At 31.3% G+C, this 14,292-nt stretch overlaps 1 protein-coding gene across 3 annotated transcripts in view; it reads left to right on the plus strand.

Annotated features, from left to right (window-relative positions):
• NBEA (neurobeachin) overlaps positions 1-14,292 on the plus strand; it is a 731,202-nt gene that overhangs the window by 151,990 nt on the left and 564,920 nt on the right. For all 3 annotated transcript variants that reach the window (XM_073013351.1, XM_073013354.1, XM_073013348.1), the window contains exons 12-16: positions 1,345-1,497; positions 2,618-2,786; positions 9,312-9,391; positions 10,132-10,194; positions 10,281-10,378. In XM_073013351.1, the coding sequence (XP_072869452.1) occupies positions 1,345-1,497; positions 2,618-2,786; positions 9,312-9,391; positions 10,132-10,194; positions 10,281-10,378 (563 nt within the window). The remainder of the gene's footprint in view (positions 1-1,344; positions 1,498-2,617; positions 2,787-9,311; positions 9,392-10,131; positions 10,195-10,280; positions 10,379-14,292) is intronic.

A 14,292-nucleotide genomic window follows, 5' to 3' on the forward strand; every position in this document is an offset into this window, starting at 1 on the left:
TACACATTGTTGTTAGCTATTTGCAATCATTTTAGTTTGTGACCTTTTATGTGGAAGTGTGAAAATTCATGATGTGCTTAAGTCAAATTTACTGAGTTGTCCTTATTATGAACATGAGAAATGTAACTAAATCATATGGGAGGTAAACTTGGTAAGACGATTTCATCCCTTTTAAACTTAGATCATCTTAAACTGATATTCAGACTTCAGTCAGTGAAGAAATGGGAGGAAAGATGTGTTGTGTGATGTGTGCTTTAGGACTCAGTGGTAGGTGATTCTTTACCCTATGATTGAAAGGATAGTGATACTACAAAATAGTATCACTAGATGAGGAAGAAAAGATTTGTGTAGGAAGATGTATTTTTTGATGTTTGAGTTTGAATTATCAGTTTTTATGAAAAGCATTTTTTAATATTATAGCATTTTTATCTGAAATTGTATTCTAGGATAGCATTGTCCAATTAAAATACAATTCAAGCCTCAGGTGCAATTTAATAATTTCTAGTGAAAAATTGCAGGTGGTATTAATTTTAATAATGTATATAGCCTAGTGTTTTGATAATATGCAAAATATTATTTGAACATCTATTCAATAAGAAAATACGATTTAAAAAAATATTCTGAGCTGGAAAAACCCAGTTTTTTTCATACTTACAACGCATCTCACTTTCAATTGCAACATTCCAGCAGCTCAACTGCCATATAGGGCTATCTGGCTACTGTATGAGATGGTTCAGCTTTAAGGTTTGGTTTCAGTTTTGGAGAGTCTGTTGTTTAAATACCATTGGTAATAGGTACATGGTGATAGCCATTGAAAATTCTTGAAGCGAGTACTCAGCATAGACATAGTGTTATATGAAGCTATGAAAGCATAGTATATCTTCCAAAGATAGTGTATTTATGGGAGAAGAGAAGATCAAGGAAATAATACTTTAAGCAGCATTTTACATATTTTAAGCAGTATTTTTACATATTTTAAACACTATCACTTTTTATTTCTGTGTCTAAGATCTCTTCTTGTATGTCAATTTCTATAAAAAATAAAATGAAGACATTTACAATATTTCATTTCCTTAGCTTTATCTAATAGCATTATTTAACTTGAATTATTTATCTATAATTGTCTTAGATCGGACTTCAAATAACAAGCTATCACTCAAAGAAATAGCTAAAATTTCAGATATCTTAAAAAATTATATTTTCATAGCAAAGAAAATATAAATGTTTATGTCATATTTATTAGGGATAGCATATGAAAAATTCATGTGTGCTTATGCTAAGTCAGAAATTACACAATTTGATACTCTGGATATTTCAAGCTAGAATTTCTGTTTTCTTTCTTAGTCATCAAGAGTTCATATAACTAGAGCTGTCCTGGAGCAATTTTTATCTTTTGCAAAATACCTTGATGGTTTATCTCATGGAGCACCTTTACTGAAGCAGCTTTGTGATCACATTTTATTTAACCCAGCCATCTGGATACATACACCTGCAAAGGTATGAATTTTATACTTACTCAGTTTGTTTTAGTGCAATGTTATACATTATAGTTGCTGGATCTAAAGTGTCCAGTGGAAAACATTTAAACATTTTAGCTTATTTTATAGTTAATCTGCGGCAATTGTGTTAGGCAGTATCAGGAGATCAAAATATTTATAAGTAGTAAAATAAATGAAACTGTAGGTAAAAAATAATCTTTGTGTAACATTGCATTTTAACATCTTTAGATGTGATACATACTTTTCCAATGAAGAGAATTAGCTATACCAATTTTTGAAAGACGAAGAAAGAGAACAGAGAACTAATTGTATTATGACTGTAATCATTTTGCTGGAAAATTGCTTTCATTTTGAAGGCAGAATTTATATCATGACGTGTAAATAATACTAATTTAAAAATAAATATATACATGAAATAAGTATTTTTCCAGATAATAACAGAAAATTCTTATTATTTTATATACAAGGATTTAGTCCTAGTTGAAATCAATAATGAGGGATTTTTTGATTTTGAGCTATCTTTTACAGTTTAAAAATATCTCACCAAGTTACTAATTATTGCCTAAGCCCAAATCTGAATTTTGAGAACTCTTCTAAGCAAGATGTCTGACATTCCATCTCTATGCTCACATGGTCAGATTGTGAAAGCGAACTATATATTATGGCCATAGGTGAGGAGAATTTGAAATTGCATGAACTTTTAGGATATATGACAAAAATATATATGTTTTCAGATATGCTTTAGCTGACTGATCTTCTGTTGCTCTGAAGAAATTTATACACTGAAAGCCACTGAAATGTATTTTAAGAGCTTTAGTTGACTTTAAAAATATTTTAATCTTTTTATCAGATTAATTTCAATAAATTATTAAATCATTTTAAAATTATTTAATTGCCACAGCTATTAGGCTACCTTTATTATAATAAGTTTATTAGAATATGTTAATTGCAGATTATATATTTTTAAATATAAATAATATCGAAGAAGAAAGTTATTTTTAACCTCATAAAAAATGGTCATCTCTTGACCTTTAAATTAAAACTGAATGTATATTTATAATATAAGCACTTGAGGCATTTTAAATTCATTTTGATGATTTGTTAATATTCTGTATTAGGTTCAACTTTCCCTATACACATATTTGTCTGCTGAATTTATTGGAACTGCTACCATCTACACCACCATACGCAGAGTAGGAACAGTATTACAGCTAATGCACACCTTAAAATATTACTACTGGGTTATTAATCCTGCTGACAGTAGTGGCATTACACCTAAAGGATTAGGTATGTATAGCACTTCCTCTGTATTTACATTTGCCTGTGATTATTCTGTATTCTGAGTACTGTTACAGTGAGCAGTGTACATGACTGTGAAATCACTGAAATGTTTTCTTTCTTATGTAGCAAACTGGCATATTGAGAATGGTTTGTGGTAAAGAAGTTTAGGGCTTTTCAATATTAAATTATTTTGGAATAAAATCAGATAAAAAGCAACAGTATTATTTTAGCCTATATGCTTTTTTCATTTAGGAAAATACTTCATAATATTAAAAACAGATAAATCATATTGGTTATAACTGGTGTGTTCTAATACATCAGTTGCTTTCAACATTTTCAGATTGCTACTTTAAAAAATTTTTTTTTCCAAATTTATCCTTTGTTCTGACTATAGTGAAAACTAGTTTTTCACTTTGATTTCTTTTTTGTTTTAAAAATATAACCAGTTTTTCTAATTATACAAAAATATAGAAAACAAAATAATACAGAAGAAAAAATGTTTTTATGACTCAAACCCCAAGAATAATTACTGATACGATTTTGTCATGTTTTCTTCCAGTGTTTCTCATTGCATACATAATATGAAAATATTTAAACTTTATAGATTGAGATTTTCTCAATTTTTCTATCTTGTTCTTTTCTCAGCTTAATGTAGTAATGTAAGGGGATGTACCATTTACATTGTTTCTAAAGTTTTGATTCTGTAAATATTAGAGAATTCTCTCATTTATATATGTGTTTACCTCCATCTTTTTGTTTAAAATTACTGAGAAAGGGGCTAATGACAAATATTTTAAATTTTTTTCAGGAATGTCATATTATTTTACAGTTTTGCCAGTAGTATGTTAGAGTACTTCCTTTTGCGTGCTTACAATAGCATTGAATATTCTAGTTTAATAATAGTCCCGTTGATAAGGAAAAATAGCACTTTCCAATTTTTTTCTTTTTTCTTTTTTTTGAGACAGAGTCTCGCTCTGTCACCCAGGCTGGAGTGCAGGGGCTAAAGTGTGTTTCCTATAAGCAGCATATATTTGGATCGTGTTTCTTTTTTTTTTTTTTGAAACGGAGTCTTGCTCTGTCACCCAGACTGGAGTGCAGTGGCGCAGTCTCGGCTCACTGCAAGCTCCACCTCCTGAGTTCATGCCATTCTCCCGCCTCAGCCTCCTGAGTAGCTGGGACTACAGGCGCCCACCACCATGCCCCGCTAATTTTTTTTATATTTTTAGTAGAGACGGGGTTTCATCCTGTTAGCCAGGATGGTCTCGATCTCCTGACCTCGTGATCCACCGAACTCGGCCTCCCATTTTACTATTTTAATATTTATATAAGCTTACTTTTTTTATGTCTTTTTATTTTATTAATGGGGCTTTAGAAGTTAATTATACTCAGATCTGTTATTTTGTCCTTTTATGGCTTCTTCCATTGCTTTTAAGTTGGTAATGCCTAAAATTTATTAGATTTTTCTGCCAAGCACTCTACATATTAATTTAATAATATATATAGTAATTATAGACATATTCATATACATACATAAGACTACATCTATATATAACTTTTTTTTGATATCATCCTCATTTTAAAGACTAGGAAACTGAAAGTCGATACAAACCCACCAGCACCAAAATTTGAATCATATCCATCTGACTCAGAGACCTAGTTCTTAAATGCTACACTATGATATTGTTTGCTCTAAACAGATCTTATATTCACACGTAATAATTTTTGCCTTATAATATTAATTTCTAATTTACAGAAAAGTTACAAAGTTGTAAGCATTGCACAAAGAATTCTTATATGTCCCTCACCAGATTCTCAGTATTTTATATCTTACCACTTTAGCCTTTACTATTCTCTCATGCTCTCTTTTTATGTATATATAAGCACACCTGCAGATACATACACATATTTTTTTCTGAATCAATTGATAATAAATTGTAGACATGATACCCTCTCACCTCTAAATATTGTGTATTTCCTGAAAGGTAAAGGCACTTTGTTAAATAACCAGAGGATACCCATTAATATCAGTAAGTTAGCATTAATATAATATTATCGTCTAATTCACAGACCCCATTCAAATTTCACTAATTACAATAATAATGTCCTTTCCAGGAAAAAAATTATTTTGCCCTAAGTCTGTTGAGGATCATATGTTGTGCTTAGTTGCATTCTTACTTTTAATGTTCTTCAGTGTAGAATAGTTTTTTAGTATTTCCTTGTCTTTTAGGACCTTGACATTTTTGAAGAATACAGACCAGTTATTTTTTTTGGATAACCTTAAATTTGAATTTTCTATTTGTCCATGATGATTCAGGTTTTTCATTTTTACAAGAAATTACAGAAGTCATGTTGTATCTGTCTCCTTGTATTGTGTCAAGGAGGCACATGATGTTGAGTTGTCCTTTTCCAAGTGATGTTAACTTTAAACATTTGATTAAGGTATTATATTCCAGGTTTCTTCATTATAAAATCACTCCCTTCTCTTTGGTAATTAATAAATATTTGGTGAAGAAATACATTGAAGCTATATAAATAACCTGTTCTTCAACCAAGTTTACTTGTTTTAGTTCGTTGATGATTCTTACTAGAAATTATCTTTATTGTGATGACTGACAAATGATGATGTTTTCTAAGACATTAATTAAGTTGGCATATCTGCTGTAAGAACTTGTTTTACTCCTCCACTCTATCTATATAATCTATCTATCTATCTATCTATCTATCTATCTATCTATCTATCTTACATCTTTTATATCAGTATGGACTCATGTATTCAATGTGTTATATGAACAGCTGGCATACTTTCTTTGCAAAGGGCCAGATAGTGTTTTAGGCTCAGGGAGCCATAAGGTCTCTGTTGCACATAGTCAGCTCTGACATTGTATTGCAGAAATAACCACAGACAGCATGTAAATGAATAGGTGTGGCTTGTTTTAGTGAAACTTACAGAAACAAGTGGCCTGATGGATTTAGTCCTAGGGCTGTGGTTTGTCTGTCTCCTGGGTTGTATCATTATTTTGATGCTCAAGATTTGGCCAGTAGGACCCTTCACATGGATTATGGGACAAATGCCCATAAGTTTTAATACTTTCTTACTTTCTGAAACAAGATGTTTCTGACTTGTCCTACACTTTGCTTATCCCAGCCCTGAAATTAGCCATTTTTCCAAGAAGCCCTGCTTTGCTTGGTGGATACGAATTTTAGGAACCAAGATCTGGATGTGAGGTGTGCTTCTTGGTTTTTGAATGTCATTGCTTCTACATACTCTTAGTGGACAGATCTAGGAAATGATGTTTCTATCTATGTATATAAGTACATCTCAACTGATTTATCTGTATTAAAACCATGAGTTCACAGCAGTACCTTCAATTCCAGTCCAAAGCCACATGGCTCAGCCTAGCCTCAAACTTTTTAAATTTGCAGCTTCTTCTTCAATAGTGAGAAATCTTGCTTCTATTGTCTTTAATATATTTATATATTTTCTTATTCTACTTTGTAAAACCAGTGTTTTGATACATACGCCATAACCTTCTCAACTTTAACATTGCTAGTCATCTGTAACCATACCCTCAGATTTAACTCTGTATGGCCCTTGTTGTCTCCTCAGCCCCAGTTGTTTCTTTGGCACTGGCCACCCTCCTGACCTCTACTGTCTCCTTGGCCTGACCCTGGAAGTCCTTCCAGACTCACTTGCCTCTTTGGCTCTGTAAGACCCTGGGGATCACCAGAGCCTCTGCTCCCTCCATAGAACCCTTGCCCCTGAGGCCTCACTGGCTGTAGCTACATCAAAGAGAGGGAAAGGAAGAGAACCAGTACATATATTTTAAATGAAAATGACAGGAAAGTGGAATGAGCATTTATTTTTCTTTGTCATTTAAATTATTATTTTACTTTAACATTTTAATACTTTGAAATTAATTTTTTTTATATAGCAGAACGTAAGTTTCTGACTTGAAGTGTGTAGTTTTCTAAATGACAGCATTTTTCAATACCATTTTAAACAAATGCTTTCTTTTAAGGACACTCTAAAGATAATTTGCACGACACTAGCTTTCGTAGAACTGTTCATGTGTAGGCACTCACTTTGAGAAGTAGGATATTTTTGCTTTGACTATGACTTAACACTTTTGTCTCTTAAATTATGATTTATATAGTTAACTGTAGAAGCATTGAGATATATTAAAAATATTATAGGACAGGTAATATGTATTTATGGTAGCAAGTAGCAAGTGAAATAATACAAAGGTTTATAAATAAAATGTTACTATTCTCCCAGGTAGCCAATGTTACCCGTCTTGTATATCTTTCTACTGCCTTTTCTCTGCTCATACAAACATGAGCTTACTCATGCACACACATAGGTGTTTCAAAGCTTTATTTTGAATATATCATGAACACAAAGTGGTATAATTACATATATCAATGTAATATGTAAACATGTTATAAATATAAATATAAAATGAACCTCACTTAAACATCACTAAGCTTAAGGAACAGAACATTCCCAATGAGCCTGAATATTCTCATGTGTGATCACATCTCTTTTCTGTTCCCTGTCATAGAAATAACCCCATCCCAAATTTTACATTATTTCTTTTCTTTACTTGGGTGCTTATTATTTTTTTACTATGCTTTGCTCTTTTACTATTTATGTATGTATTACTAATTTGTTGTTTAGTTTCTGTATGTTACATAAATAGTGTTATTTGGGGATTTGTTTTTTCATTCAATTTTATATTTGTTAGATATATCGGTTTGTATTTTATTTTGTAGAAATGGATTTATATCAAGCACAAAGCACACAAATATGTATATATTTCTTTGCAGCATGCTGTTTGTATTGTGCAGTATACAATAAAAGTGATTATTGCTAACATTTGAGTGCTTATGATTAAAATGGGCCTGGTACTAGTCTAATTCCTTTACGTATGTTGATCCATTTGATCCTCACAAGACGTCCTATGACAAGCAGTATTATTATTCTTACCCTAACAATAAAGAAGAAAACAAACCTAAGGCACAAAGATGTTATAAAACTGGTCCAGTTTTATTAATTGGTAGCAGAAATAGAAGTAAGAATAAGGAAATTATTACTAAGGCAGTATCTGTGTGTTTTTGGATGGAATGGGGATGTGATCAGGAAAAGGAATGTGCCACAGAGCTGAGGTCTGGAGCATGGTGAGGGCTTTGGCACACAGGGCAGGATGGGGCCACAATCAGTTGTTAGATATTCAGGAATTTTATGAGCTGTTTTTTAAACTGTTGGTATCTTGAACTTGAAATCAGATTATTATTAATATGATAGAAATCAGAAATACATAAATGCTCAAAATCAGGGCCTCATCCCTCCACTCTGCAGATGATTCCTTTACCAGCATACCAATGGTTGATGGGTTTCCCTGTCAGGCTACTGTCAGTGTTCAGTTTATTGACCAAAGAAGTATTTATACAGGTGTTCATTTAATGATAATTCATCAAGTTGTTCATGTATGTTTTCTGTATATTGGCAATATTTTACAATGAAAAGTTTTTTAAAGTAATACCAGTGTCAATAGGAGGAGAAGAGTACTTTGTGCATCTTGGTGGCAGTGGGGCAATAAAAGGTGGAGAGCAGTCTGGGAAATAGGGAAGTTATTTCTTTTATTATAATAGGCGGGATGGATTTTTGGATAATAACTTGCTTGCAGATGTAATAATCTTCATGTAAATATTAAGTGAATAAGCAGATGCTATAAATTATACATGAAGGGATTATGCTTTTAAAACTTGTCAAGCAGTAGATAAATCCTGGTTGCTACAAGAAAGGCTTAATGCTAAAGGATTTTTATGAATCCAGCTTCATTTTTTAAAAGTATTCTTTATTGTATATTATGCATATTACATATATTTTCATTTTTAAAAATAATTAGATATTTTGAAATTACTTTAAAATTTGTACATTATGATAGAACTGTTATGCACATTTTAATATTTTATGCTCATTTTCAGTTATTGACACAGCATTTATTAAATGCCCTCAATAATATGTATTCTCTGTATACAAGTGACATAGAAGCAATCTGCTAAAAAGCAGATAATTACAATAAAACAGAGTGTCATTTTTTCTGTGCTTTGTTAAATAATGTGTGGGGTGAAAATGGAGAGAGTCCTTAAATGAAGACAAATTTAATTGAGAATGGAAGACATATTGGAAAACCTATTAATGTAATAAAAACAAGAAAGTATTAAAGTATTAATATAAATAGTTGGGGATTATACATTTATAAATGGATATTAATATATTACAACTTTTTAAAAAGTTCTTTTTTCCACAAAATCAGACATTCAGTAAATAATTTGAAGTTGCCAAAAATTTGAAAGCTAATTTTTGGATACTCATATATTATTAAAATTGTATAACATTAATATAAATGTTGTAATTTAAATACATATAATTATTCAAGAATGCCATAGTATCCCAACATAATTGCATTTAGCTTATTTAATATCTTGTATTTTTTATTTTTACTTTTCTTTTCTGTTTTGTTCTAGATGGTCCCCGGCCATCACAAAAAGAAATTATATCACTGAGGGCATTTATGCTACTTTTTCTGAAACAGCTCATACTGAAGGTAAAATAATTTTATATAATTTAGAATTACAGTGTATTAGGTAGAAAGGAATTTCTGGCATGCTTTAAAATTATTATTGTTAAATTAGTAATAGCTACCTTTAAGTGATGAATTGCTTTCAAAATTCTGCACCTCTTAATATTAACTCTTATTGAACTTAACTAACTTCTGGTTAAATGCTCTCTGAAATCTTCTCTATTAAGGGATGTGGCAGAAATGGACAAGGAACATATGAATAAGAATTGAGCCCTTATTCTTATAATAATTGACCCTTATTCTAGAAAATGATCTGTGTGCCAGTTTAAGAAGGCTTACATAATGCATTTTATTGTAGTAGGATGTTTTAAATGTTAAGAGGAAACCAAAGTGAAAATAAAAATAAATTGTGAGATAGTACCCAAAAATTGATACTGTATAGTCTTGCATTTATATTGTTTTAAGGAAAGAGTAAGTGATTAGAAAATAGTCATAAGAATACTTAGATGGTCAAAATATGCTAACTTTTTATAGTGAATGTCAATCAAATATTAATGACTTAAAAATTGATATGTTTCTAAATATTTACTTATTTAACTTGAAATAATATAGTCTATAAATTGTGAAATGTGCGGGGATTTTAGTTAAAATATCACTATATTAAACTTACTCTTATTTTCTTTTAAAATGATTATTTTGACATCTTTTTTAAATTAAAATTTTAATTTTAGATGTAAAGTAATAAAATATTTTTTAAAAATTAGGATCGAGGGGTCAAGGAAGATGAACTTCAGAGTATATTAAATTACCTACTTACGATGCATGAGGTAGGACATGTTATGGGCCTTTTATTTTAATTATTTAAGCCAATCTTTAGAGTAAAATTTTAAATCAATTTTGTTGATTTATGCAGGATGAAAATATTCATGATGTGCTACAGTTACTAGTGGCTTTAATGTCAGAACACCCAGCGTCAATGATACCAGCATTTGATCAAAGAAATGGAATAAGGTATGATATTACTATTAGACTTTAATGGAGCACAGTTGTTCCTCCTAGAATAACTCCTATGAATATTTGAATAAATATTGCAAAATCTTACACATAAGAGAAGAAATGGAGAATGCTGCTATTGATCCTCGAATACTCAGGAAACTGATGAAGTGTATAAACAGTAGTCTCAGGAATCAAGAAGAGTAATTAAATTGTTTTTGCTATAGTAAGGATATTACAAGTTGTGAATAGAGCTTTTTTTTTTTTTTTTTCCAAGAAGACACGAAAAAGCAAGGCACGTTTTACCAAAAGAGGATACAATGAAATTTTATGATATAAGGCCTGAGAGAGATTATAGCCATATTTGGAAGGTTCATAGAATGGTAATAACCTCAGTGGTTTTTTTGTTTTTTTTTTTCAGTTGGTGATGAAAAAGAATTTTGAATAGGGGAAATGTTGTACTCAGATTCCTATTTTGTTAGATTTACAATCACCACTGTGAAACATGAGTTGAAGGACAAACTGACGTAGCAATGTCAGCAGGGAGATTATTTTATTCATCTGTATTAAAGATGATGAAGATGACGACCTGAGACAGTGGCAGTGCAATGCAATGGAAATAACAGAGATGAAAGATGTTTTGGAATAAGAGGCCAAGGCCAAAAGAAATTGAAAACCAACTTTTGTTGTGGCAGTTGAAAAGTAACTTGGTAGATAGGTGAAATCCAATTTCTTAATTAGTATTTTTGTGAACTTAACCCTATAATTTAGCTTCTTAAGGAATTCTTCTGTTTTATTTTTCTGGAGTTTTAATTAGTGGGATGAGCAGGATATCAAGGTTATATCATGTATAACGCAATGAATTTCCACAGATTTATTGTGAAAAAGAGTTTAAAAAACAGTTTGGAAATAATATATCAGTGACTGTCAAGGGCTTTTTTAAGTGCTTTTTTTTTTTCACTTGGCCATTTATATCAATGAATAACAACTTTCTAGACTTGAAGAACTCCTTTTCAAATTAGAGAAGCAATCACTATTTCTGTATGCATATCTCACTTGTGATATCCCTATTACTTTGAGTTTATAATTCATGGGGCTGCCAATCTATTTGAAGAAGATTATACATTTAGTGATTAACAACTGTTATAATTTTTTACTCTTGTTATAATTTTTTACTGTTGATATTTAACTGATTTTACCAAATAATGGCAATTTCATATAGTTCGATCTAATAATATAGTACAGTTACACTCATTTCTGAACTTATGTTTAGATTGAATAGTGTCCTTGTCCTTAGATTTTGCTTTATTTATTATATTATCTAATAGATTTAGTGAATCAGTTGAAGATATCCACATTACTCTTATGGAAGATACCAAACTTAGATTGTCTAATATGATGAAATGCAGAAATATAATTCTATTATTTTGACACATCAGAAATATGATTCTACAATTGAGAGTACTATTTGGTAAGATCTTTAGGATTTACATAGTATTTTAAATGTATGGTACGAAAGAACTGATTAAGCACAACAGATTAAAAGGCCTTGTGCTCATGGCTGACCATGAGCAGAGCATGTCAGATTGTCACCAGTGTGTTAAAAACAATCACACAGATTAAAAAACGGCCTTTCCTTGACATTTCAACTTTTCTACTTCAAAAATACGGAGAAAACTGGTTCAGAATAATATAAAAGATGAAAAAAATAGGGTTATTAGATAGAAAATATTGAAAATGACTGAAGCATTTAAATGTCTGTATTCTAGAAAATAGCCATTAAAGGCTAACAGTTGTATATGACGTATTTTGGGAGGAAAATTCCGGTCTGTTGTAATTCATACAATTGAGTTCAGTATAATAGTTGAACAAAAAGAATGTACTCAGTTTAATTCTGATGGCATGCTAATTGGGCTTAAGGAAGCCCTTGTGGTAACAGACCACTGAACTAAGCAGCCAAAAAATTGGTATTTTTGTTTTTAGAAATTTTCAAAGAAAGGAATAGACAACTACGTGTCTTATATAGCTTAGACCATTTGCTGGCTGAATATAGTGAGCTTAAGCAGGTGAATTAGGATTATTGTTAATTAGTAATAATGTATATTACAAGTAAACATTCATTAACAAAGTAAATTTCTTATTCATACTGTATCACATCCCTATGTAAGTGGATGTGTGATGGCCCTAGACATTTTCATGTTTCAACATTAATCATAATTTCTCTTGATCCAGGGTAGGGTCTGATACCTTTTTTTCCTGCTACTCAAAGTTATTCCTAGAAAGTAGAACTTCTACTTCTGTATTTGAGTGTAGCCACATTTTTAGACTGTGAGGGTTTTTTTGTTTTTTTGTTTTTTTGTTTGACAGAGTCTCGCTCTGTTGTCTACACTGGAGTGCAGTGGCACCATCTCGGCTCACGGCAACCTCCACCTCCTGGGTTCAAGCAGTTCTCATGCCTTAGCCTCCCAAGTAGCTGGCATGACAGGCATGTGCCACCACACCCGACTAATTTTTTTTGTATTTTAGTAGAGATAGGATTTCACCGTGTTGCCTAGGCTGCTCTTGAACTTCTGCGCTCAGGCAATCTGCCCACCTTGGCCTCCTAAAGTGTTAGGATTACAGGCGTGAGCCACCATGCCTGGCCCAGACTGTGAGCTTTTACTCTGGTTCTCAAGACTATTTTTGCTGTTTAATGTTGTATCTTATGATTTCTTGAATGTATTTTTTTTGACATGTCTGACTTTGCTATTCTCAAACTTGTCTTTTTTCATTACTGATCTTGGTTCCTAAAAGTTTTGAAAATGGATTTCAGTGTTAACCCATACATATTTATGAATGTGGGATTTGAAAAAAAAGATGTTCCAAAGGAAATGATCACTTTTCTCATAGTTTATTCTTTAATAGTTTATTCTTTAAATAATCACTTATTCTCATAGTTTATTCTTTTCTCATAGTTTATTCTCATAGTTTATTCTTTAACTATTATTCTCTAATAGTTTATTCTCTAAAAAAGAGAAAAAGAAGCAGTATCACTAACTTCTTTTTTAATAGGATAAGCTCTTCACAGAACTAAAAATAATGAGATTAACTTTAAGCTATTTGTTCTCCTTTGTAAGTATCACTGAAATTGTGAAAATTATATTGCATCTTTTACTAGATTCTCTGGTTCAGCTGAGTACCTGAAAATATACAATGGCATTTTATTTTTTAAGAAACAAATTTAATAAAATAAAGCACACTATAGTGTTTTAGCACCTAAAGAACCTTCTCATATTCTAGAATTAGTTGCCAGTGTATATAGTTGTCATTGTCCCTTCTACTTTATGGAAACAAATTGCTTTTTTTAATAGAAAAAATATGGAATAAAATGTCTAAACACTTACAAATATTATAATGAATATGGCCCTACTTGTATATAGTACTTGACGTGATTGTATAGGTTAGTTTGTATATTAGTGGAGGCTGTTTTGCTCCAAGTAAGAGAAAACCTCTCAAGCTTTTAAATTAAAAACTGAATAATATATTTGTTAAAAAAAAATCTTAGAGTAGGAACCAGGAATCGGAGGGCTCTTAGGAAGCAAGTTTGCTTTCTCTGCTGCTTTCTGTAAGCTGTTTAATCCTTCCTTCTATATGTTGACTAGCCTTTCTGAACAGAAACAAAACATTACTGTTCTAGTTTCTGTTTTAAACAGTTGTCAAATTCAAGAGCCCAGCAAAGAGGAGATATTGTTTCTTAGACCTCATTCCAAATTCTCAAAAAGGAGAAATAACTAGGCAGGTGCCTACCTGTCATCTAATTAGTCATACCAAGAAAACAGGGTTAGGGTGCAGTGGCTCATGCCTGTAATTCCAGCACTTTGGGAGGCCGAGGTAGTCGGATCGTTTGAACACAGGAGTTCCAGACTAGCCTGGGCAATATGGCAAAACCTCAC

Source organism: Chlorocebus sabaeus, chromosome 3 (genome assembly GCF_047675955.1).
Source record: "Chlorocebus sabaeus isolate Y175 chromosome 3, mChlSab1.0.hap1, whole genome shotgun sequence".
Lineage (NCBI taxonomy): Eukaryota > Metazoa > Chordata > Mammalia > Primates > Cercopithecidae > Chlorocebus > Chlorocebus sabaeus.